General features: G+C 37.7%; 1 protein-coding gene across 6 annotated transcripts in view; it reads left to right on the forward strand.

Annotated features, from left to right (window-relative positions):
- LOC127438184 (R3H domain-containing protein 1) overlaps window positions 1-23,963 on the forward strand; it is a 57,695-nt gene that overhangs the window by 14,456 nt on the left and 19,276 nt on the right. For 4 of the 6 annotated variants that reach the window (XM_051693548.1, XM_051693547.1, XM_051693550.1 and 1 more), the window contains exons 2-14: window positions 7,314-7,468; window positions 7,796-8,006; window positions 9,899-9,934; window positions 11,428-11,514; window positions 17,953-18,082; window positions 18,187-18,265; window positions 18,962-19,021; window positions 19,608-19,748; window positions 19,845-19,953; window positions 20,141-20,236; window positions 20,550-20,578; window positions 20,703-20,756; window positions 20,921-21,138. In XM_051693548.1, the coding sequence (XP_051549508.1) occupies window positions 7,827-8,006; window positions 9,899-9,934; window positions 11,428-11,514; window positions 17,953-18,082; window positions 18,187-18,265; window positions 18,962-19,021; window positions 19,608-19,748; window positions 19,845-19,953; window positions 20,141-20,236; window positions 20,550-20,578; window positions 20,703-20,756; window positions 20,921-21,138 (1,219 nt within the window). In that variant the 5' untranslated portion in view covers window positions 7,314-7,468; window positions 7,796-7,826. The remainder of the gene's footprint in view (window positions 1-7,313; window positions 7,469-7,795; window positions 8,007-9,898; window positions 9,935-11,427; window positions 11,515-17,952; window positions 18,083-18,186; window positions 18,266-18,961; window positions 19,022-19,607; window positions 19,749-19,844; window positions 19,954-20,140; window positions 20,237-20,549; window positions 20,579-20,702; window positions 20,757-20,920; window positions 21,139-23,963) is intronic. The other 2 variants (XM_051693549.1, XM_051693551.1) reach the window with 2 other exon arrangements.

Here is a 23,963-nt window from a genome sequence, read left to right on the forward strand (position 1 = left end):
TGTCCATCGTGACAAGTGCACATACCTACTTAGACAGTATTTTGGGGCATCATACCTTGTGAGCTGCCTACCTGGATGACGTTTTTGGGCATCATACCTAGTGAGCTGCTAACCTAAACAGCACTTTTATCCATCATACCAAGTGCACTTACCTACCTAGACAGTATTTTGGGGCATCATACTTGGTAAGCTGCCTATCTAGATGGCATTTTTGGGCATTGAACCTAGCGAGCTGTCGACCTCAACAGCATTTTTGTCCATCGTACCAAGTGCACATGCATACCTAGACAGTATTTTGGGGCATCATACTTGGTAAGCTGCCTATCTAGACGGCAGTTTTGGGTATTGAATCTAGTGAGCTGTCAACCTAAACAGCATTTTTATCCATCATACCAAGTGCACTTACCTACCTAGACAGATTTTATCCATCATACCAAGTGCACTTACCTACCTAGACAGTATTTTGGGGCATCATACTGGGTAAGCCGCCTATCTAGACGGCAGTTTTGGGTATTGAATCTAGTGAGTTGTCAACCTAAACAGCACTTTTATCCATCATACCAAGTGCACTTACCTACCTAGACAGTATTTTGGGGCATCATACTGGGTAAGCTGCCTATCTAGATGGCAGTTTTGGGTATTGAATCTAGTGAGCTGTCAACCTAAACAGCATTTTTATCCATCATACCAAGTGCACTTATCTACCTAGACCATATTTTGGGGCATCATACTTTGTGAGCTGCTAACCTAAACAGCATTTTTGGGCATCATAAGTGCGTTCCAAATCAGAATGCATCTAAAATTGCTTTCTTGGTAAGCAGCTTACTAGGTTTTGAGACCCATCCACCTGTGTTTTGTGTTTTTCTGCAGTAGTTAATTCTTTCAGCAAAGATTTTTGCATTTCTTTTTTTTTTTTTTTTTCAAATCCTCCAGCGTATTGCTTCGGACATCTGTACTGCCAAGTTTGTGAATATGTTTGGCAGCTGAAATCTGCAGGGAGTCTTTTCTCTCTTATAATGCGCAAAAGAACGTATTGAATATGGAGTGAAAACTGTGTTATGCGGGGGGTGAGTGTTGGAGGGCGTATTTTGAAATGCAGATTTAGATCTTCACCTCACCTCTTTGTTTTTACATAAACGGCATGTTAGGGGAAAAAGATACCGCAGCGCTGAGATTAGCCCGCGGCGAGAGAGATGCTTGGATATTTATGAGCAGCTCTTGTCTCTCTGGTTCACTTCGTAGTGCATGTTATTTCTGCAAACAGTAGGTATTTAAATCAGTGTGTGGGCGGAAAAGTTCCCTCTCTCTCTCGAAAGTCATAATTGTCTTTGAGAGCGTCACTTACTGTCAGCATTTATGATTAGTTCTCTTGGTCGGCTGTCACCTCGTGACCCAGAACGGCTCGTCCGTTTGCCGGTTTGATGGCTTTGAAGAGCCTAAAGGCTTCTGATGCGAGACGTTTGAGATAAAAGCTGATTAAAAGAGACACTTTAGCAGGAATTTTCACTCCCACTTTCTGCGCTTGAGTGGGATAAAGCCAATAAACTGTGCAAACTAGGGATGGACGATATAGCTAAATAAATCTTTATATTTTTTTTGTTTTTTGACAGTATTCAATATATATCTGTATTTAGGTATTTGTTCAGAGAACCATAATTTCAACCAAACAGCCAATTAGAATCAAAATATTTAATGTGAGTAGTAAAATACAGGAAAAACCTAGTTAAAAGTAATCGAGATATGTTTTTCAGTAAATGGCCACAAGGAAGACAATAGTTTACTGACTTTCATATATATGCACCATTATAACAAAGCATAGTAATAAGCGGCAGTATTTTCCTAAATACAATTTTTACATTTTAAACGGTACATTGATTCAACAATTAATTTATGCCATCAACAGAAAATTAGTTATGAATCGTTTAATTGAAACGGGCAACTTAACGACTTAATTCAGTTAGTCGCAAGTCACGAGGATAAAAAAGATCGCGAGTCAGTCTTGAATACGTAATTGCCAAATAAAAAGCATTCCGACGTTCAGGATGCTGCTACATTTTATATTGTGAATATATGAATGAATATTCAATATATTGCCTAGTCCAAACATGCACACAAATGGAAAGCATGGCACAGTCGTAGATAATTCTGATGGACCGTCTGGCTGTTTGGATGACAGCTTGGGTATTTGTGTGTATGTATGTGTGGTCATACCCACCTGTTCTTGTCATTGATGCCACCTGTGTTACTGTCATAGCGTGTGTGATGCTAATCCTCTGAATTCTGATCTGTGTGTTTGTGTGTCGCAGTATGCATCTTCTCTAACGGTTTTAGTAACCTGATCGCGCACACGATCGTACTCTAACTGTCTGAACTTCTGGCTGGACTGTACTGTGGTCAGATTTTACAATGAGTGTATTCTTACCCGGCATAATTGGTTGGTGTCTTTAACAGGATTACAGAGTCAGGTTAGGACCGTTTGACCTCAAGATTCAGGGTTGGTCTCCACCTGGAATGGGTGTCTAGATTGGCAGTGCCAGGATTCAGTGATGTACCATCATGGGAAGGGTTATTGATGCCCAGGTAAACCCTGTCCCATATGTTCAGTTCAGACGGACAGCACACGGGGAAGAATGAATTAGTCCGGCGATAAAGACTTGGGTAGTGAATATTAATTAGGTTATAAGACGTGCTGCATTAGGAGTGTGACCTGATTACTATTCATTAATTTCTTGACTTACCAGTACAGACCAATTAATATTCATTAACCAATTGTTTGTCATAGTAGTATTTGTAATTTTGCCACCTGTATTGTATTGGTACTACCAATACTAATCGTTCAACGTGGTAGGATTCGTCATTTGGCACCTATATTGAATTAGTACTACGATTCTAATTGTTTTTCATTTTCATTCTAATTGATTTGTAATTTCAGCACCCATTTTGAGTTGGTACTGCCGATGGTAATCGCTCATCTTATTAGGATTTGTCATTTCGCCACTCAAATGGAGTTGGATCTGCGATACAAATGTTTTGTCATAATATGATTCGTAACATCAGCATCTGTTTTAAGTTGGTATTACCAATACTAATCGTTTGTCATGGAATTCGTAGATTTTAGTTGGTACTACTAAGGTTGCACGGTATACCAATACTAACGAAATACCAAAAATGTTTAAATGGTACGATATCATCTTGTTGTTAATATTGGTACCATATTAAAGTATGCTGCCATTTGCAAAATGTAATGTAATGTGAGAGTTTTGAGATGAAATCAAAGACTATTTGAAAATAATAATCAAAAAGTCTCAATATGACCAAGTGTGATCATTAAACAGCAGAAGGATGTCATTTAGTTAAATAATATACAGTCACATGCGCTGCGTGCCACAGAATGAATGAGAGGCTCTGCTCTCCTCTGTCATCTTCACACACACAGGCACACAGGCGCGCACACACACACACACGCAACACACACTACTACTGCTTGATTTTCATGCAGTGTGTCCAATAGTATCCATCTGCAGAGCAGTGCGTTTAGAGTATAAACGGCTGTGAACTCTCAAATTACCTTTTTCACCGGAGATTTCAGCTCACGAATCGCGGGAAGTTTGATATAACGAACACTTCAAAAACAGGAAGAACTTCAAAGGTTTTTCAAAATAAAAGACCTGCTGAAATGAGAGCTTTATTTAACTGGATGCGTGAAATTGAAGACATTATGACAGAAAAATATTACTACGGCATACAAGTGTAATATTCAAAGTAGTAGCAATAATACTCATAATAACAATAATATAATATTAAATGGTTATATTATTAGTATTATTATCTGTAAGCAATATCACAACAGCTGAATACCAGTACTGGATTTCAGCATGTTGTGATTCAGCCATGGGAGTCTTGGGTAATCAGATTGTTTTCATTTAATATTTTCAATTAATACTGTAAAGCTTTTTTGTTTTTTTACCAAAAATAATTAATTATAAATTATTATATTTTCATTTGATCAAAGCTGTACAGTATGTATTTGATTAAACACAATTTGATCATAACATTTAATTAAAACATTTAACATGGATTCCAGAAAAATTAATACAGAAAAGGCATAATTTTTATAAGACTTTATGCAGTTCTTTTTGTCAAAAAATGTCTGTGTAATTTCATCAAAAATCGGACTTTTTTATTAAGTATTGAGTTAGTATTGATACCGACGTACCAGTGCTGGTATCGTTCCGAAGCCAAAATTTTGGTATCGGAGTTACCGATATTTATTACTCATCATAATAGGATTCTTCATTTCACCACCCAAATAGAGTTGGTACTACGTTACAAATGTTCATCATAATAAGATTTGTAACATTTCCAACTGCGTTGAGTTAGTACTATAATACTAATCATTGTTCATAGAATTTGTAATTTCGGCCTCTTTAAGTTGGGCTTACCAATGCAATTGTTCGTCATATGATTCGTAATTTCGGCACCTGGTTTAGTCGCTACTACCGATATTAATCACTCATCATAATAGGATTCGTCATTTTGCCACCCAAAAGGAGTTAGTACTATGATATTTAATTGTTCGTCATAATACAGGTCGTGATGTTACAAATCTACTAAGTACCACCGATACTAATAGGTTATCATTATATTATTGGTAAATTCGCCACCCGTGTTGAGTTGATACTACTATGCTGATTGTTCATCATAATAGGATTCGTCATTTCGCCACTCAAATGGAGGTTGTTTTGCAATACTAATTGTCATAGTAGGATTTTTTTCTCTCTCCCCTTTTCTGCCTAATTTGGAATGCCCAATTCCCAATGCGCTCTAAGTCATCGTGGTGGCGTAGTGACTTGCCTCAATCCGAGTGGCGGAGGACAAATCTCAGTTGCCTCCGTGTCTGAGACCGTCAATCCGCGCATCTTATCATGTGGCTTGTTGAGCGCATTACCGCAGAGACATAACATGTGTGGAGGCTCACGCTATTCTCTGTGCCATCCCCGCACAACTCACCATGTGCCCCACCGAGAGCGAGAACCACGTTATAGCGACCACGAGGAGGTTAACCCAACGTGACTCTACCCACCCTAGCAACCGGGCCAATTGGTTGCTTAGGAAGCCTGACTGGAATCACTCAGCACGCCCTGGACTGGAACTTGCGACTCCAGGTGTGGTAGTCAGCGTCTTTACTTGCTGAGCTACCCAGGCCCCATAGTAGGATTTATAACATCGCCACCTGTTTTAAATTAGTTTTAACTTTACTAATCGTAAACTAATAGGATTTGTAACATTGCTACCTGTATTGAGTTAGTACTATAATACTAATTGTTTGTCATAGGATTTGTAATTTTGCCACCCGTTTTGAGCTGGTACTACCAATACTAATCACTCATCATAGCAGGATTTATCATTTATATAGTTTATCATTTTAAATTATATTTATAATTTGTAATTTCGCCACCAAAATGGAGTTGGTACTGTGATAATTGTTTATCATAGTAGGATTCGTAAATTCACCACCCATATTGAGTTGATATTACCGATGCTAACTATTCACAATAGCAGGATTTATCATTTTAAATTATAGAAAAAATTAGAATGAAGTTGGAGCTAACTATATTAATGTTTCACCTTTTTTTTTTTTTGTTCACCTGACTGGACATGGTATGATGGTTACGAAGACACATCAGCATGACCTAATACATTTTTATGCGCTAAGCCTTCAGCATACTACTGTCTGTAAATTCACCTATCGTGTACCAAATTTAGTTGTTACTGTCGAAAAGCTGCGGTTACGTTTCAACAAATTACTTCCGACATGCACATAGAAGTCACTTTTTAAATTATATTATCAATATCTCTCTTATCCGGCCAAATGTCCTTCACATGTCCAACTGAAAAATGTTTTTGGTTTGTGTAACAGTTAAAGGATGGGCAAGGAGGAGGCAGGAACTGGCCGAACAGTCAATATAAAGTTTAATGGTAAAACTCAAGATAAAACAAACACACACATGCAGCGCGGCCACGTGCATCTCTCTCTCTCCCAAACTGGCATCTGCGGCTCCCCTTTATCTCGCTCTCCCGCTGATCAGCTGATTCAGTGCCGGCCGTGCACCCTCATGACCCGGCCACAGCCTCCTCCTCGTCACACTCCTCCTCCGCCCAATTCAGGCGTGTGAGCCACCGGACTGACCTACTCCCCCCCCCCCACATCTCTGGAGGGGAGACGCTGCCCTTCCGGCCATTCTGACAGCTGGTGGTCCACCCCGCCTCCTGGGATCCTGGGGGAGAGACGTGGGGAGAGGGAAAGGGCGAGTGAGAGAGAGAGAGAGAGAGAGAGAAAACTTGCCCGCCGATTCCCAGACACGCCATCGCCCGGTCCTCAACCGCTCCTCCCCTCTGGCAGACGACAACTCGCTCCTCCCCCGGTGGATGGCAGCAAGCCCTCGGATCCCTGGCGGACGGCCGTGGCTGCTCCTTTGGACGGACGGCAGTGGCGAGGACTCTGCGAAAGCGCATCCCTCCTCCCTCCCAGGTTTCGGCACCACTGTAATAGTTAAAGGCCGGGCAAGGAGGCGGCGGGATCCGGCTGAACAGTCAACATAAAGTTTAATGGTAAAAATCAACATAAAACGAACATAAACACGCACACATGCAGCGCGGCCGCTTGTGTCTCTCTCCCGAACTGGCGTCTCCGGCTACCCTATATCTCGCTCTCCCTCTGATCAGCTGATTCAGTGCCGGCCATGCACTCTCACAGCCCTGCCATGCCCTCCTCCTTGTCACACTCCTCCCCTGCCCGATTCAGGCCGGAGCACCACTGGACTCCTCATCACAGTTTGATTTTTAAATAATTTTTTTGAGCCTCAGATAAGATAGTATACAATAGAGTGTAACTGACCTTAAAAGCTTTTCAGGAGTGTCTTGGTCTTTTTTGCTCTCCTTTGTTAAAAGAATTTGGTAGGTTTGTCATTGAATATTTAATGAGGGCAGAGCAATATTATTGGTAAGATTATTTTGCTCATTGAAATGCTTCAAATAAGCGAAATGTGGCAAAAGTTTAGCTTTAAATGTAACTACTGCTCTTTGTATTATAGAGTTCCTGTCTGTCTGCAGCACAGACTATTCTCCATATTCATGTCACCGTTTTGACACTTTTTCAGAATTATTGCCGTATTTCAGCTCCCAAAAGACCTTCCAGTCTCTCCGCCACACATGTTCAGCTTTTCTCATGGACGCTACTGTATCTACTCATCCCTGACCTCTTGACCACTCCGTATTTGACCCCTGACTTTCTTTCCTTATGTGTATGACAGGTGTCCGAGGGTGATGCAGAGCGTGTGTGTGAGCTGTGGCTTGGCGACCCCACCCGAGCACTGGTGACGGGGGTCATGGGACTGCTGCTGCCCCCTGTCCGTCTCTCAGTCCACCACGCTGCCTCCGTAGGCCCCAGGGTCCTACACTCCCCAAGGTACCAGCCCAGTCCAGAAAACAGCACAGACAGTAAACAGCATTACATCCTGCTTTATTTTTTCTGCTTATGCAGTTTTAAGATGCAAGTAAATTTACAATCCAATGTAGGCATACCAAAATTTCAGCCGTCAATAACAAAAGACCAATAGATATAGCAGTCGCCATTTTTAGTCACAGAAGTCGGTACTACCGATGCCATAGAAAACTGTTCTTTTTATATTTTTACAATTTTGCAATCAGAACTTTTAATTAATGACATCACTAGATGGAAGTCAACTCCATCACATAGTTGACTAAATCATCTGTGTATCTTTCTCTCACTCAGGTGGTGATTTTCGGTCTTGCGTCTGAGGATAATGTCTGAATCTTCTCTGGACACCAGAAGTTGTGACGTTATGAAGGTTCTGGAGAGTGACGGACCACACCTGGCCGGCTCGCCCGCAACACACGAGCTCCAACACACACCCAAGAACAACGGCACACACACCCTCCACCAGGAGTGTGTCACAGACCAAAGCTCCTCCCATCAAACTCAGGTAAAGAGTGCATGATTGTATGTGGCCGATTGTACCTCAAGTGGTGCACAAAGTGGTGCATTTGTAATGATAGGATTCGTAATTTCGCAATTTTATTGAGTTGGTACTACCGTACTGATACTAATAGTTCATCATGGTAGGATTCGTAATTTTGCCACCTGTATTGAGTATCGTACTGATGCTAAATGTTTGTCATGGAACGATTCGTAAGTTCACAACCTGTATCGAGTTGTATTACCATACTGATGCTAAATGTTCGTTATGGTAGGATTCATAATTTCGCCACCTGTATTGAGTACCATACTGATGCTAATCATTCATCATTGTACGATTAGTAATTTTACCACCTGTATCGAGTTGGTTCTACCATACTGATGCAAAACGTTCATTATGGTAGGATTAGTAATTTCGCCATCTGTATCGAGTTGGTTCTTCCGTAATGATACTAAACGTTAGTAATGGTAGGATTCATAATTTCGCCATTTGAATTAGAGTTGGTTCTACCATACTGATACAAAACGTTGTCATGGTTGGATTCTTAATTTTGGCATCTGTACTGGGTTGGTACTACCGTACTGATACTAATAGTTCGTCATGGTACGATTTGTAATTTTGCCACCTGTATTAATTACTGTACTTATGCTAAACATTTGTCATGGTATGATTCGTAATACACTACCTGTATTGAGTTTGTACTACGATACTGAAAATAATTGTTTGTAATGGTACGATTTGTATTTTCGCCACCTGTATTTAGTTGGCACTACCATACTGATACTAATTGTTCGTCATTGTACAATTGGCAGTTTCTCCAGCTTGAGTTGGTGCTACCGTGCTGATACTTATCAATCGTCATTGTAGAATTTGTAATTTCATCACCTTTAATGAGGGTTTCATGAACATTTAAGATTGTGTCCACTCATTGCTTTAATTTATTTACAGTAGGGTAATGACTTATTATGGGAAGTTAATGGGGAAACACTTTTCTGAGTTCTACCCTCCTTGTGACCCTTGATGGCATCACACAGGCACATTCTCCTAATGGCCACAGAGTGGTCTGCCGCTGCCGTGGCGTCTGAATGTCTCTACTTAAAGACAAACATAAGACAACAAGATGAGTAGAATCAGCTAATCAGATCCTGAGCCTGTCCATTCTGGCATGTGACTGGCTGATGTCAGGAGAGAGAGGAAGGACAGTTAATCTTCACCTGAAATCCTGCTGGTTTATCTGCAAACCCTTGGAGTGTGTGTGTGTGTGTGTGTGTGTGTGTGTGTGTGTGTGTGTGTGTGTGTGTGTGTGTGTGTGTGTGACTTTGCCACCATCTGCTCTTGGTGCATTGAGAAAGGGCAGTGGCCAGGTGCATTGAAACACATGCTGATCTCAGCTCTTCTTTCTCCTTCTCTTTGTTCATTTTTCCTTACCCTCCTCTACAATTAATTGCTTCAATGGTGCACACACTCCATTAAATATATTACCTGAAATAACGCACGCACACAACTTTTTGACCTTCCTGCAAGAACAAGCATTTCATGTTATGACAAAAGCAACATGTGTTGTAAACCTTTTAAAGTCATCATGAAATAAAAATGTACTTTATTATTGTGCCGATACACGTTATTCTGAAGAAATTTTTTTTGGTCTTAGTAACCTTTCCTCAAAATGTAATAACTTGCTCCGCCTCTAAAATGATGACTATTCATGGTCAAATCAATTCCTGATGAATAAAATCAAGTCCCGACCAAAAGTTTTTTCTCTCTTATGCTGTTTTACTCCGATATGTCTGATTACGAAAGTAAAATGAGTTGCTAATGCATTTTCATGTTGACTTTAATATCATGGCTGTCCAAACATGTACTCACTTCCTTCCTCCATTTTCTTTGATTAACCACAGCTCAGCCAATCCGCAACGAGTATTAAACGTTCCAAGGTACAGTATCACAACAGCATGTTTGTAGAGTATGTAACAAACTTGGTTTAAATGTATTTTTTGTTTGGTTTTTTTATTGCCTGCACGCTGTGTTCCGTGACAACAAAATGCGAGAAAAAGAGAGTTCGGCAATGCTTTTGATGGAACTGATAGGCGAATAAAAGCCCCTTCTTTCGTCAGTAAAAAAAGATTAAATGCATTTTGTGGGTGATTCTGGGGTTTGTAAGACCCCTTCTGGTGATTTTCCCACCTGCTGCCGAATTCTGCTCTCATTACCGGATTAAAGGAATATTCCGGGTTAAATACAAGTCAAGCTCAATTGACAGCATTTGTGGCATAATCCTGATTACCACAAAAAATAATTTAGACTCGTCCTTCTTTTTTTTTTTTTTAAACAAAAAATACATTTTAATTTAAAATTAAGTTATGTAACATCATTAACTCATTTAGGATGAAATAAGTGTTGCATATGTTAATGTATACAGCCTTGTCGTAAATTGTTACCCATCACAAAAACATAATCCTTATCAACACCCATCGGCCATTGTGTAATTCACACCCTGCATAAATGTTAAAATACTCAGTGTTTCAAAAGTATAGCCTCAAGATGTAAACAATATATGTATTAACATGATTTTAGTGTGATAAAACAACTTGCTAAGCTTGTAAATTTATATCAAATTTTACACATGCGTTGCCATAAAGAAAACACAGTAAAACATAAAACCCTAAAAACAACAATTTAAAAAACTGTACAGCTCAAATAACAGAAGAATTAATGTAAGTGCTCACATTTCTAACTTTTTCAAACCCTTCAACATTAGCCCTATTCACTGTAAGTGCCTCACTGTAACCTTGATTTTTGCTTCTTCTTTTTTTTAGTATCGAGTCGAAATAATTTTTTGTGGTAATCAACATTATGCCACAAATGTTGTCGATTGAGCTTAACTTTGAATTAAACCCAGAACATGCCTTTTAAATACTGCATGTCCTGTTTTCATTTCATTTGAGTTCAGTGTGTGCGATTTATATAAAAAAAAAAAAAAATTGTTGCGATAGCTTGACATTGCCTGCAAGAAACTGTCTCTTGAGCTTGTTGCTATTGTTAAAAATAGTGGTGATTTGCACTGAGAGGTGCACTCATTTGTTTGTCTTTTAAAGTGCTTGTTCTTACTTGTCGAGTGTGTGCCGATGATTGTTTTTGTTTATTAGTTTGTCGTTAATGCCTGATTTCAAAATCTTTCAACTGAGATTTTCAGACTTTCAGGGGTTTCAAATCTATTTATGGAACGGAAGCAGTCGTTCTAATAAACATTCCTCCAATTAACGATCTTAAAGCATACCCCTCCCTGAGCTCTGAAAATTCTCCTGAGACGTTTTGTTTTTTGCGAAATGGTGGATGTGTATTTTTAGTCGTTGTGGTAATGCTTTGCTGGATGAATGTAGCGAATGAGTGCTAGTCGTTTTTGGTAACCATGGTTACTCTCCTCCAGTCCAACGGCAAGTTAAAGTTAGTACGCAGCTTGGCGGTGTGCGAAGAGCCATCTCCACCCCTGCTCGGAGAACTGCTGCACGAACAGGTAAACGTAGCCAATCGACCCAAAAGTGGGTGTATGTGTGGGTATTTTCGGAATGGCGTTCTGCGTACTACGTTTGAATGGAAATAGAATGCAAAATGTATACTGTGCATAAAATTTTCTTTATGAATAGAATACAATACTTTTGAGAAAAAAAATGAAAAAAATTTGTTTTTGATGGCAACATATGTGGACAGAGGGACTAATTTGTAAATAGTACCAAGCCATAGAAAGTCAGATTTTTAATCATATTTGTATTATGTTTCCAGGAGTGTTGGTTATTCATGTTTTTGAGATGTTACAGACATTACATCAGAAATTAGCCTAATTAATTTTGATTTAAAGTCCAGCATCATCCAATCACTGCCAACCATGTTCAAATAAAATGATAAATTCTGAATCTATGTACTGATTATCATTGCCCCATGTCTGCCAAACATCTTGAGTGATCCAAACATCATCTGCAGCCTGAAACTGAACTTTTGGTCGGATTTTAGGAGTGAATGCACTTAGCTGCATAGACAGCTATAGGATGCTCCCTTGCTCCCTATTTAGTGAATGACTTAACCTTCAGTGTAATGTCTGTCTGCACTGGTCTCGGAACAGTTCGAAATGCTCCTTATTTTCATCCTAACTCCATATAAAGCCTCTGAAAGAAAAATTTTTCAGCTTTTGGATGAACCTATTGATTCTAAATGTGATAATACACAGTAAATAAAGGATTTCTAAGGAAAAGATGCGCTAAAGTACACATTCGTGTACATTGTGTTTAGCAACGTGGCATTTCACAGTAAATTGCCCACATTTGAAAAATGGCATTTCAGATGAAACTAGAGACTCTAATCTTTTGACTCAAACAGGTTTCATTGTAAAAATGTAATTAGGTTTTTACCAGATGTAGTTTTCTTGTTGTTTCTCCTAAAGACAAACTCTGCTGTGATCGGCGCCATGTTGTTTTGTCACATGACTATGTATGTCGAAAGTTGTCGAACCATTTACTGACAGCGCAGAGTCTTCTGAACTGAGATCAGTCGGTTTAAATGAAATTAAATTGTGCGTTGTGTATAGCGAAGCCAAAATACAACATCCACGCATGTGGACACGGGGTCAGGATACAGCCAGAGCACACCAACGAATAAACCGATATTAACCAAAATTTTAATGAATCGATCAATCTATATTTAATCATTTGATTGGACTAAAGTTTACACAAAATTGTTTTTATACAAAAGATATTACACAAAAATCGAACTAAAATGTGAAAAATCTGTATTTCTTACATTATAACTGGACAGCAGAATTCGTTTTTATAAAAAAAAATTTTTACACAAAATTGAACTAAAAATGCAAAGTGCTATATTTCCAAGATGACAACTATTTTTAATCATTACATACAGTACATGTGTTGTTTCACATGTTATTTTTGAAAAATATTATACAGTACATACTAGTAGCACAGTATGCAGTAAGCAGTATACTAGTTTTCCATTCCGAACATAGCCTGTGTGTGTGTGTGACGAATATCACATCGATTTACAGTTATCTGCCCCACCAGCAGGAGTGCGGCTCATAACAATAACGTTGTCAAACCGTCAGCACTGCTCTTAGTTATAGAGACACGTGTGTGTTTCAAGTCGATTTTGTGTGTACGTTTAATAGAGCTATGAGTTTATTGAAGGTGTATGTGTGCGTCCCCAATGCGGGATTGCATTCATCCATCATCTATACCAAATAAAATTTTCCTGTCTCAGCTGCCGAGCTCAGTGGATTGCTATAATTGCCTGTTCTTATCCAAACCCCATTTTTGTTCTATTTATTAGGTTAGCCTGCAGCTTAGAGCTGCTATTAGGAAACCAGAGCTTGCTGCATGCAGTCAATACCATCAGCTCTTTGTATCTGAGGCTGCAACTTTTTTGCGTATTTGTTTGTATGTTTTTTTTTTTTTCGTTTTTTTTTGGTTATTAATACTGATGTCCGAAAAAGCGTTTCCTTGAAATAGGACTGTGTGGTACCTTCATATATCGATATATTGTGATTTGTTTGTCTCACTACATTGCAACAGTATTTAAGTGTGCAATTTTTGCACTACTAGCCTCACCAGACAAAAATAATGATAGTTTCAAACAGGTTTCCCCGAATTGTCCCCTCATCTGCCAGTGGTCAGTACAAAAGTGTATCAAATCACATGAGAGAGTTTGAAACTCCAATGCACTGTCTCTCACGGACATGCGACAGGTCACTTTCGTGGATTTGGCACAGGTTCAATCACGATCTGTTTACAAAATTGTGATGCATTGCGGTATATTGTAATGTGTGTTTTCTATCATGATATGTATCGTATTCCGATGTAGTTGGCGATTCCAAAGTAAGGCAGTCGGTTTGCTTGGCAGCCATCTTGGCAAAGTCATCTGACTGTGGTTTTCTAGTTACTAGGATCACCAAACAAAAATAATGATCTTTTTGAACAGGTTTTCCAAACATGTCTGCCATTGCTCGGTTCAAAAACGAATCAAATCATGCGTGAGAGTTATTAACTGTGATTCAGTCTTTCGTTAAAATGCAACGGGTCTCTTTCGCAGAGTTTCGATTGCGATTTGATTACGGAATCGTGATGTATTGTGCTGTATTGAATTGCGATATATCTATCAACATGTGTATCGTATCGCAAGGTTGTTGGTGTTTCCAAGTAAGGCAATCAGTTTGCTTGCCAGCCATCTTGGCAGTGCTAGCTATTTGCTATTTTCTAGTAATGCAGGTACAACTACTATTTATTTGAATGGCGAAAGACAAAAAACGATTGTATAAAATTTGAATAATTGTGCAAACACTCCCCGTTTCCATTGGTCGGTTAAAAACCGAATGAAATTGTGTGAGTTTTAAAATGTGATTTATTCTCTCGCCCTGACATGCAACAAGTATCTTTCACATATTTGGCACAGTTCCAATTGCGATTTAATTACGAAATCATCATGCAGGTACACATACTGTTTATTTGAATGCCGAAAGAGAGAAATTTCAAACTATTTGTCAAAAATCAGTGAAACATTTGAGACAGTTGTATCATTAATTGTGCGAACACTGCCCTTGTCTACCATTGGTCGGTTAAAAAGCTAATCAAATCACGTGATAGTTAGAAACTGTGATGCAGTCCCTCTCGCGGACATTTAACAGGTAGCTTTCGCTGATTTGGCACAGTTTCAATTACGATTTAATTAACAAAATCGTGATGCATTGCAACATAATTATTTACAATATGTCTATCACGATGTGTGTTGTTTCACAAGGTAGTTGGCGTTTCCAAAGTAAGGCATTCGGTTTGTACAGCAGCCATCTTAGCCATGCCCTCTGGCTGATATTTTCGAGTAATGTAGGTACAACTACTATTTATTTGAGTAATAAAAAACTGAAATATACAAAACTATTTGGAAAAAATCTGTGATTCCAAAATCAGAGATAAAATCTGTTACAATGGTATGATAAATGGTGCCCTTCAAATGATCCTTCTAATGTGAACGCACTTTCTAGAGTAAAAATAAGCAGCTAATTTCATTTGCAATTTCACAAATTTTTCTACAAATGGTCTGTCTCCTCATACTGTCAACACCCTGACCTTTCGTAAGATCTTTTTATACAAATTGTGATGAATGCAACTAAAAGAACAGATCACTTTTATTTCCTTTAAACGACCTTGCTTTTTAAAAACGTTTTATGATTGATTCGACTGCATTTAAAAAAAAAATCGGAAGTCACTTAGTGAAAGAGCAGTTGAGCAAAAAAAGATTCCTAGGTCTTTGTGGATGAACGAATGTCCTTAATCAAGTGTATGTCCTTGAACGAGTGAACGAGATTTCCTCCCAGAGGAAAGAGGGCCTCTATTCATAGACTTTTCTCCTCTCTTTGTATCTCTTTTTTTCCCGTCTCGCTCTTTTACAAGCTTCTCCGTCACGATCTGACTGTTTGTCTTCTGTCTCACTGTACCTCATGTTGTGTGACATTTTTGTCCTCATTTAGGAGGCTGGACAGTTCTTTCAGGTCGTTCTTTTTTTTGGGGGGGGGGGACAGTGAAGGACCGAATCGGAAAGAAAAGAAAAAAAGCAAGTGAGATGCAAAAAGAGAACAAAGTAAATTGGGAGGTGAACTGCCCCTTTAAACCTCTGTGTTTGAGCCACTACTGTTCATTTGGCTGGAGTGTTTCTCTCTCTTTCTCTTTTTTCTTTTGATTTTTAAAACCGAGTTTTAGCATCAGAGTGAAGGATCAGGGAAAGATAGAGTCCAAAGCTCACAGAAGAGCAGAATGATCGCATAACCTCCACAATCCTTCATGTAGCTCCACAGGGGAGTTTGTAAATCCCATTCATGAAATATGCATTCATGTGCTGTAGAAGTGGCCAAATACCCTCTAAATCCATAACCCTTGAGCCTAAATAGATTTACTATATTGACATCCAAATGTATTTATATACTTTGATATTATTACAATCTGTGCCCCTGACCATTTTATCATTTTGCACTTATCCGACAACCAGCATCAGATCTCCCAAATTTTGTCACTACACATAGTGATCAACATTGGGTTTTAAGTTGCCGATATAATAGCGAAACAATTTACTGATAATATTGAGACATATCCAGTAATTGATAACATTACTGTGTTAAATGAATAATGGGCCAATTGTTGCGTTAAATTGAATGAAGCAATTTACAGAAGAATGGTTTTACAAATGATTTACGCAGAAATTCGTTAATTCATTGTTACATGAATAAATCCCATTTATTTTACACAATGTTAACCAAAATTCACTTAGCTAACGCTTCTGTAACAATGGTGGTAATCTCCGATTGGCCATATATCGGCCGATATATCTGTGATTCTATTACAAATCTGAAATTATGATTTCTCATAAAGCATTATGAACATGTTTGTGTTTAAAACAAAAGGTTGTGTGAATTTTGGCTCAGCTTACACTGATCAGCCACAACATTAAATCCACCTGCCTAATATTGTGTAGATCCCCCTCTTGCTGCCAAAACAGCGCCAACCCGCATCTCAGAATACTATTCTGAGATTATATTCTTCTCACCACAATTATAAAGAGCGGTTATCTGATTACCGTAGACTTTGTCAGTTCAAACCAGTCTGGCCATTCTCTGTTGACCTCTCTCATCAACAAGGCGTTTTGGATATTTTTTGTTTTTGGCACCATTCGGAGTAAATCCTAGAGACTGTTGTGTGTGAAAATCCCAGGAGATCAGCAGTTACAGAAATACTCAGATCAGCCCATCTGGCACCAGCAATCATGCCACGGTCCAAATCACTGAGATCACATTTCTTCCCCATTCTGATGGTCGATGTGATCATTAGCTGAAGCTCCTGACCCATATCTGCATGATTTTATTCACTGCACTGCTGCCACATGATTGGCTGATTAGATAATCGCATGGATGATTGTTGGTGCCAGATGGGCTGGTTTGAGTATTTCTGTAACTGCTGATCTCCTGGGATTTATATGCACAACAGTCTCTAGAATTTACTCAGAATTGTGCCAAAAACAAAAAACATCCAGTGAGCAGCAGTTCTGTGTACGGAAATGCCTTGTTGATGAGAGAGGTCAACAGAGAATGGCCAGACTGGTTTGAACTGACAAAGTCTACGGTAACTCAGATAACCGCTCTGTACAATTGTGGTGAGAAGAAAATCATCTCAGAATGCTATTCTGAGATGCGGGTTGGTGCTGTTTTGGCGGCACGAGGGGGACCTACACAATATTAGGCAGGTGGATTTAATTTTGTGGCTGATCGGTGTATATTTTTCTGTATTATAAAGTATTATGGAAAAATATCAGCCGATGTAGCCTATTACTAATCTAAACCTAACCCTTTTGCAGAGCATTATGGATGTTCTGCCCAAAAAGTTGTTTGAAAAAAAGTTTGTGTAATGTTTAGTTTAGCTTTTTTTTATTATTATTGTGATCGTTAAATGTGGAGGTAATTCATTATTACATTAAGTTCTGCACAAAAAGTTGTTTATGGTGTAATGTTTGGTTTAGCTTTTTTTTTCTTTATAATCGTTAAGTGAGAAGAGGTAGGTCTTTATTACTTGAGGTAATAACAAAGTCTTTTAATTCTGTTTACCAAGTATTTTAATCAGACTCCTCTGATTAGCTGCAACAAAGGGCAAGAGATCGCAATGAGCTTTTAATTACTCTCCTCACTTGATAATAACAAAAAAATGTGGTGGTGTTTTTCTTTTAATCATAAATACCTAAATGAAAAGGTTTTAATGATAACTAAGGAAACATAAGTAAGTTTTTTTTTTTTTTATTATTATATTTAATGTGAATGGATATTTAAATGTGTCTTATATAAACAAATAGATTTTATTATTATTAATTATTATTTGTTTTTTTTTTCCTAAATGTCTTATTTTCTATGTTTTAACAGGAAAATATTCATATCGAGCTCTGCCAGTCTTTTGAAAAAGACGAAACGGCCATCAAAAATGAGGACCGCGAAAAAATCTTGGAAAAGACAGAGAAAACAGACCGACTTTCCAAGAAGACACTCTCAAGAGGTGTGTGTGTATGTGTTTGTTTTTTGGCAGCGAAGGTGTTTTCTCGCAGTCCAGATGGAGGCGACAGAATGTGTGTATTGAATCTCTCTCTCTCTCGCTTTCAGATCCCAGTCAGGAATACACAGACTCCACGGGTATAGACCTCCATGAGTTTCTGGTCAACACGCTGAAGAACAACCCCAGGTGTGTGAAAATACCCCCCACCATCTCATTAACACACCCTCTACTTCTACTTCTGTAGGATCATTGATCTTTTTTGCATCTGAGTTTTTCCACCTCCATTAATACAGTACGTTCAAAGCAGCACTGTATTGATATTTCTGAAATATTCTGGTCAGGGATTGTTCTTAAGCCCTAACCCTAAGGGGCCATTCACACAGAACGTGTTTTTGTGTTAAAAAAAGGTAGATGCAACACAACAAATAAAACAATGCAGAGGTCTTGAGTTGCATTTTTATAAGTCTTTTTACTTGACATGCCACCTAAGATTTCTGCGCTCCTGCGCGAGACACTGATACACAGGGAGATGCACCGCGATGGTCAAAGATGTCCGTTTAGTGCATGTTTACATAGAAAAATAATTGAAAAACAGTGCAGATGGACACAATAGCATGTTTGGTTTGTACTTAGTGTGCCCCTTAGTGTTATACTAATTAATTCACCCCAAACCGCTTAATGTACAGACTCCATTACGACTTTTTGTAGATAATTACTGTCTTAGACATCCTTTCGATGTTTGTTATTTGTAAACTATTTTGTACTTCATCCTTTGTTCCTTTTGATTGTTAATGTGGATCGATGCAGATTGTTGCCATTTGTTTGACTATTCTGCCTTTCGTCTGTTTGATGAGCTGTGATAAATGTTCGCTGTTCTTACAGGGACAGAATGATGCTGCTGAAACTTGAGCAAGATATTTTGGACTTCATTAGTAACATCGAGTAAGTAGAGCCAAAAACAACAAAGAGTTGGAGTTGTTTTACATTATTTTGTTTTTGACATAAGCATTGTTATTAAAACATATTATTGATTTAACATCGTTACTTAAACGTATTAAGTAAAAATGTTCTTTATTTTTTTCCATTAATTTTTGCACATAATAATTTGCTGATAGTTTATACATTTGTTGACCAATAGATATGCAGTATAATGAATAATAATAATTATATATATAATATTATTATTATTATTATTACTATTATTATTATTATTCATTATTTTATTTATTTTTTTAAGTGAAAGCTTTGACTGAAAAAAAAATTGGTATAAAAAACTTATTTTACACAACATTTTTTAGCTTGTTGGTGTACATATTATTTGTTATTATTAAATGGTATTTGTGCATTATATTGGCCATTGTCCTCCCTACTCTCGAGATGTTGGCTTTGGCCTTTGAAAAAATGGCTATTAAAAATCAGTCGGCCTCTAATACATAATATAATCTAGACAAAATGTGATATTGTTAGTTTTAAATTTTTATTGTTTCATATAATTGCTTTTTAATTAGAAGTTGTCTTTTTCTCACAGAAGTCAGAGGAGGAAGTTCCCCCCAATGACATCATATCACAGGATGCTTCTCCACCGTGTGGCGGCATATTTTGGATTGGACCATAATGTCGATCCAACCGGGAAATCAGTAATCATCAACAAAACCAGCAATACTAGAATGTATGTCTGGACTAATGATTTCTTAGCTTGACTTCTGCTCTCGTTATCTTCTGTTTTGAAAGTTTTATTTGAGCAAATCCTCATTCTTTCTTCTAGACCGGATCAAAAGTTTTCTGAACACATTAAAGATGATAAAACGGACGATTTCCAAAAGCGGTACATATTAAAGAGAGATAACTCAAGCCTGGACCAGGATGATGGCAGGGTAAGAAATAACGATGCTACAGTAATCTACTGTACGTTAAACTCAATAAACAAATATTTAATATGTATTTATTAAATTTGGAAAAAGCACATTAAAATAATTTAACAAACAAATATAGTGATCATATATGGTAATAATACGGCAGTGCTTCTAGTTAAACCAGCTAAGTGTGTGTGTTTGTGTTTAGCTGAGAATGCGTCTTAAGGATGACAGACGGAGTAAATCGATAGAGGAGAGAGAGGAGGAGTACCAGCGAGCCAGAGACAGGATCTTTGCTCAAGACGTGCGTGTCCACATCAAATTACAACAAATTGTAGTATTAACGTGTTATAACTACTTTATAAATGTGTATAAACATGTTATAACTACTTTAAAAAATTGTTTATAAACCTGTTATAAATGTAATCATTAATTTGACGTATTTATTAAAATATATTTAAGTGCTTTAAATTGTGTTGCTTCAGTAAAAGTGTTAATTGTTTAGTTCAGTAAAATGTTTAATTTAAAGCAACATTTTCATGCTATCATGTTGCAAGAGTTACAAATGTTATTTTTATTCATGTCCATGAGTGTCTTTTTTTTTTTTTTACTTGCAGGGGCAAGAACATTTCCCATTTGATAAAAGGTAAAAAAAATTAAAATAAAATAAAAATCTATATGGCACATAAGCAAAATTTTTAATGATAGTTTAACACCTGATATCTGCGTTATCGTTGTGATGTTATTTGTTGTTTTGCAATTAACGCTAGAATCCAAGAGGATGTGACATTCATTAACACTCAACAAAGACGGCAAATATTTAGGTAAATCTTTATTAAGTACTCAATTTATTAGCTTAATTAAGTGCCGTTTACTAGTCTATTGGAAGAATCACGTACTGTGTGCGATACAGATTAGTATTGCACATTTGAGTAAAAAATGCCATAGTTTGTTTATCGCTGGGCTTAAATCTGTGTGTTTATGGCAGATTAAGAGATGGGCGCTCTGGAAACAGTCATCAGAGCAGCTCTGAGAACGAGATGAAGTATTCGGACCCTCGGCCATGGAGCAGCACAGATTCTGACAGTTCCCATAGGAACCTGAAGCCCGCCATGACCAAAGCCAACAGCTTCAGTGGCATCAGTCTGCTGATACGAGGAGACAGCACCGCTAGCAGCAAGAGCACGGGGAAACTGTCCAAAAACAGTAAATAACACACACACACTTTAAACTAGTTATATAAATGGGCACTTCTGTAGGGATGCGCTGAAATAGACATTTTTGCATTTTCCGATGGCAGGTATATGTATTTTATGAAACATTAGAAAAACAAAGAAGCCCCTTATTTTCTGAAAAAAGCATTTTTGTTTCCTCGTGACCCCTTTGTCTATCCCTTATGAAAAATTAACCATAGTTTCAATACAGTAACCATAGTTGAACTATGGTATTTGTAGTAAAACCATTGTAACCACAAAATTTACCATGGTTTTACTACAGTAACTAGTGGTCGATCGATACGTCACAGAGGGCGAAAATAATCAGCCAAAAATTTTCCCGCTCGTATATCTTCCTCTGAATCATGTATTCTATCTGCGTGAATCATAACTTTGTTCCTCTGACTTGCGAATGTTGCATGACTGTCAGTCTGCGACACTCCAAGCAGGCGAAAGGTGTCCGGAAATTTCTACTCTCTGGATCCGCACGGGAACGAGAGAGCTATATCAAGGTGAAAGCACGAAATAAAAGCATGCTCTATAAGTAAATGTCATGTTCACTGTGCACTGTATATATAATAAATTTGATTCAGTCTTTTGTCAGAAAATGCGATTGCTAATGCGCACATGCCATCAGTGGTTGCTGGACTACTGTATGCACTGTTATTGTTATCTTCCTAATATATTAACAATATCTTTACGTGAACATAAACGACTACAATTAATGACTGAACAGAAACCAGAATATACTGCTATCTACCATTTAAAACGCACAATCTTATTTTTTAAAAGACTTTTATAATTATTTTGACAAAGTTAAAGTTTTGTGTTAAATTGAGTAAATAGAGTGCTACATAAAAGTCATTTTATTTTCTATATTAAAGTGTGTAAAATATCGGCCTATTGGCCAGCCTGCTCTCTGGATATCGGTCATTAAGTACCCCATATCGGTTGACCACTAACAGTAACTATAGTTCAACTGTGGTACTTGTAGTAAAACCATAACCACAAAATTTACCATGGTTTTATTATAGTAACCGTAGGGACACATGAACACCACCCCCCATTAGTATACACAATTAATAAATGGTGTTACATTTACTAATATAACAACATGTTTACTTTGGTTACCATGGTATCCACCATGAAATGAAAGTTAACTATGTTTTCACTGTAGTAAAACGGCAATAAACATGACTGTAGTAAAAAGGTTTGTGGCAAGAACCGTGGCTTTAAAACCATGGTATATGTACCCCAGATTAACCATGGTAACCATACCACAAACAAGGTTATTGTACTAAAACCATGGTGAATTTTGTACTTACTGTGGTTTTACTACAAAACTATAGTTCAGCTGTGATTACTGTAGAAAGGGAACGCAGAACCGATTCCGAGGGAACGCGAACCAATTCCGGGGGAACGCAAAGCCGATTCCGAGAGAATGCGAAACGATTCCGAGGGAACACGAAACGATTCCGAGGGAACGCAAAGCCGATTCCGAGGGAACGCGAACCTTTTCCGAGAGAACGCGAACCGATGCCGAGCGAACGCAAACCGATGCCGAGGGAACTAAATGCCGATTCTGAAAGAACGCAAATTTAATTGCAAAGAAATGCATAATTTTTCGTGATAGCGCAAAACTATTTCACTAAAGAAATTCCCTCCGTGTTCTCTAAAGGGCTCCGTACAAACCCAATATCATGTCTGACGTTATAAATATATGGGTATTTTAACTGATCGTATATTTATGGACTATTTTTTTTTTTTTTTAATAATATCAAGATTTTTGTTTGAAATGTATAAGAATTTATAAGGGAAAGTGTATATGTGAGGTCCTGTAACGTCCTACGGTGTGACAAATAAATATTTACAAAAATGTCATCTTAATAATATATCGTAACTACATGCATAATAATTATTAATATAATAAGAATTAGAATAATGATATTTTATATAGTTTTAGGTGGATTATAGCATGTTTGTTGTTTACTCTTTTGCCTGCAGTGTTCGTAATAATTTAATAATTGAATTAAACAGTAATTAATTCAACTTTAAGTATTATTAGAAGAGTGTAAAGACCTTATTTACTGTATGCATAGTTTTTTACTTTTGACAATGTCCTTAAAAGAATGTTTTGACTGATTTACCTAACTTATGGCGATATTTTTCAGTAATTTTGTCCCCAGAAGTATCGCTAAATCAGAAACTTACTTGCACATGTTAAGCAGCAGTGGTACATGGAAAAATACACACAGATACAAAAGCATGCACTAACAGAAAAACTGTATTAACAAACGATTTTTATCTACAAGACCATCTCAGTCCTTTTTCCCTTTCATTGCTTTGTTCTTTTTCTCATTCTTTGTGGAAGACCGTTTTATTTTGCTGCTTTTACCGCTCATGCTTTGAGTAGCACATGTTTTTTTGTGTGTGTGTGTTTGTGGTATGTCTTGTGGAAAGCTCCTCTTTGCCCTCTTTTCAACCATTTCATATCTATCAAGGAAAAGCAAAGAGAGCACATCTGTATTCAGAGCCGTCTGCTCTTTGGATTCATTGGTTATTTATGCTTGGCCATTTAGAAGCTCAAGGAGCCGCAGCCAATATATATTTATAATATTTAATATTTAATGTCTCTCTTCCTTTCAGCAACCTCTGGGCCTCTCCATTTGTCCGGTTGCATTTAAACAGCCTTCTGAACGATCAGAAAGGATTTCCGGGTGTTATGTAGTCTTATTTCTAGACGTAAAAATATTAGGCTATAGCTAAACTGTACCAATATGACTTTGTTCAGACATGCAGCAAATGTTTTTTGTATTT

The sequence above is a fragment of the Myxocyprinus asiaticus genome, chromosome 49 (assembly GCF_019703515.2).
Source record: "Myxocyprinus asiaticus isolate MX2 ecotype Aquarium Trade chromosome 49, UBuf_Myxa_2, whole genome shotgun sequence".
NCBI classification, from domain to species: domain Eukaryota; kingdom Metazoa; phylum Chordata; class Actinopteri; order Cypriniformes; family Catostomidae; genus Myxocyprinus; species Myxocyprinus asiaticus.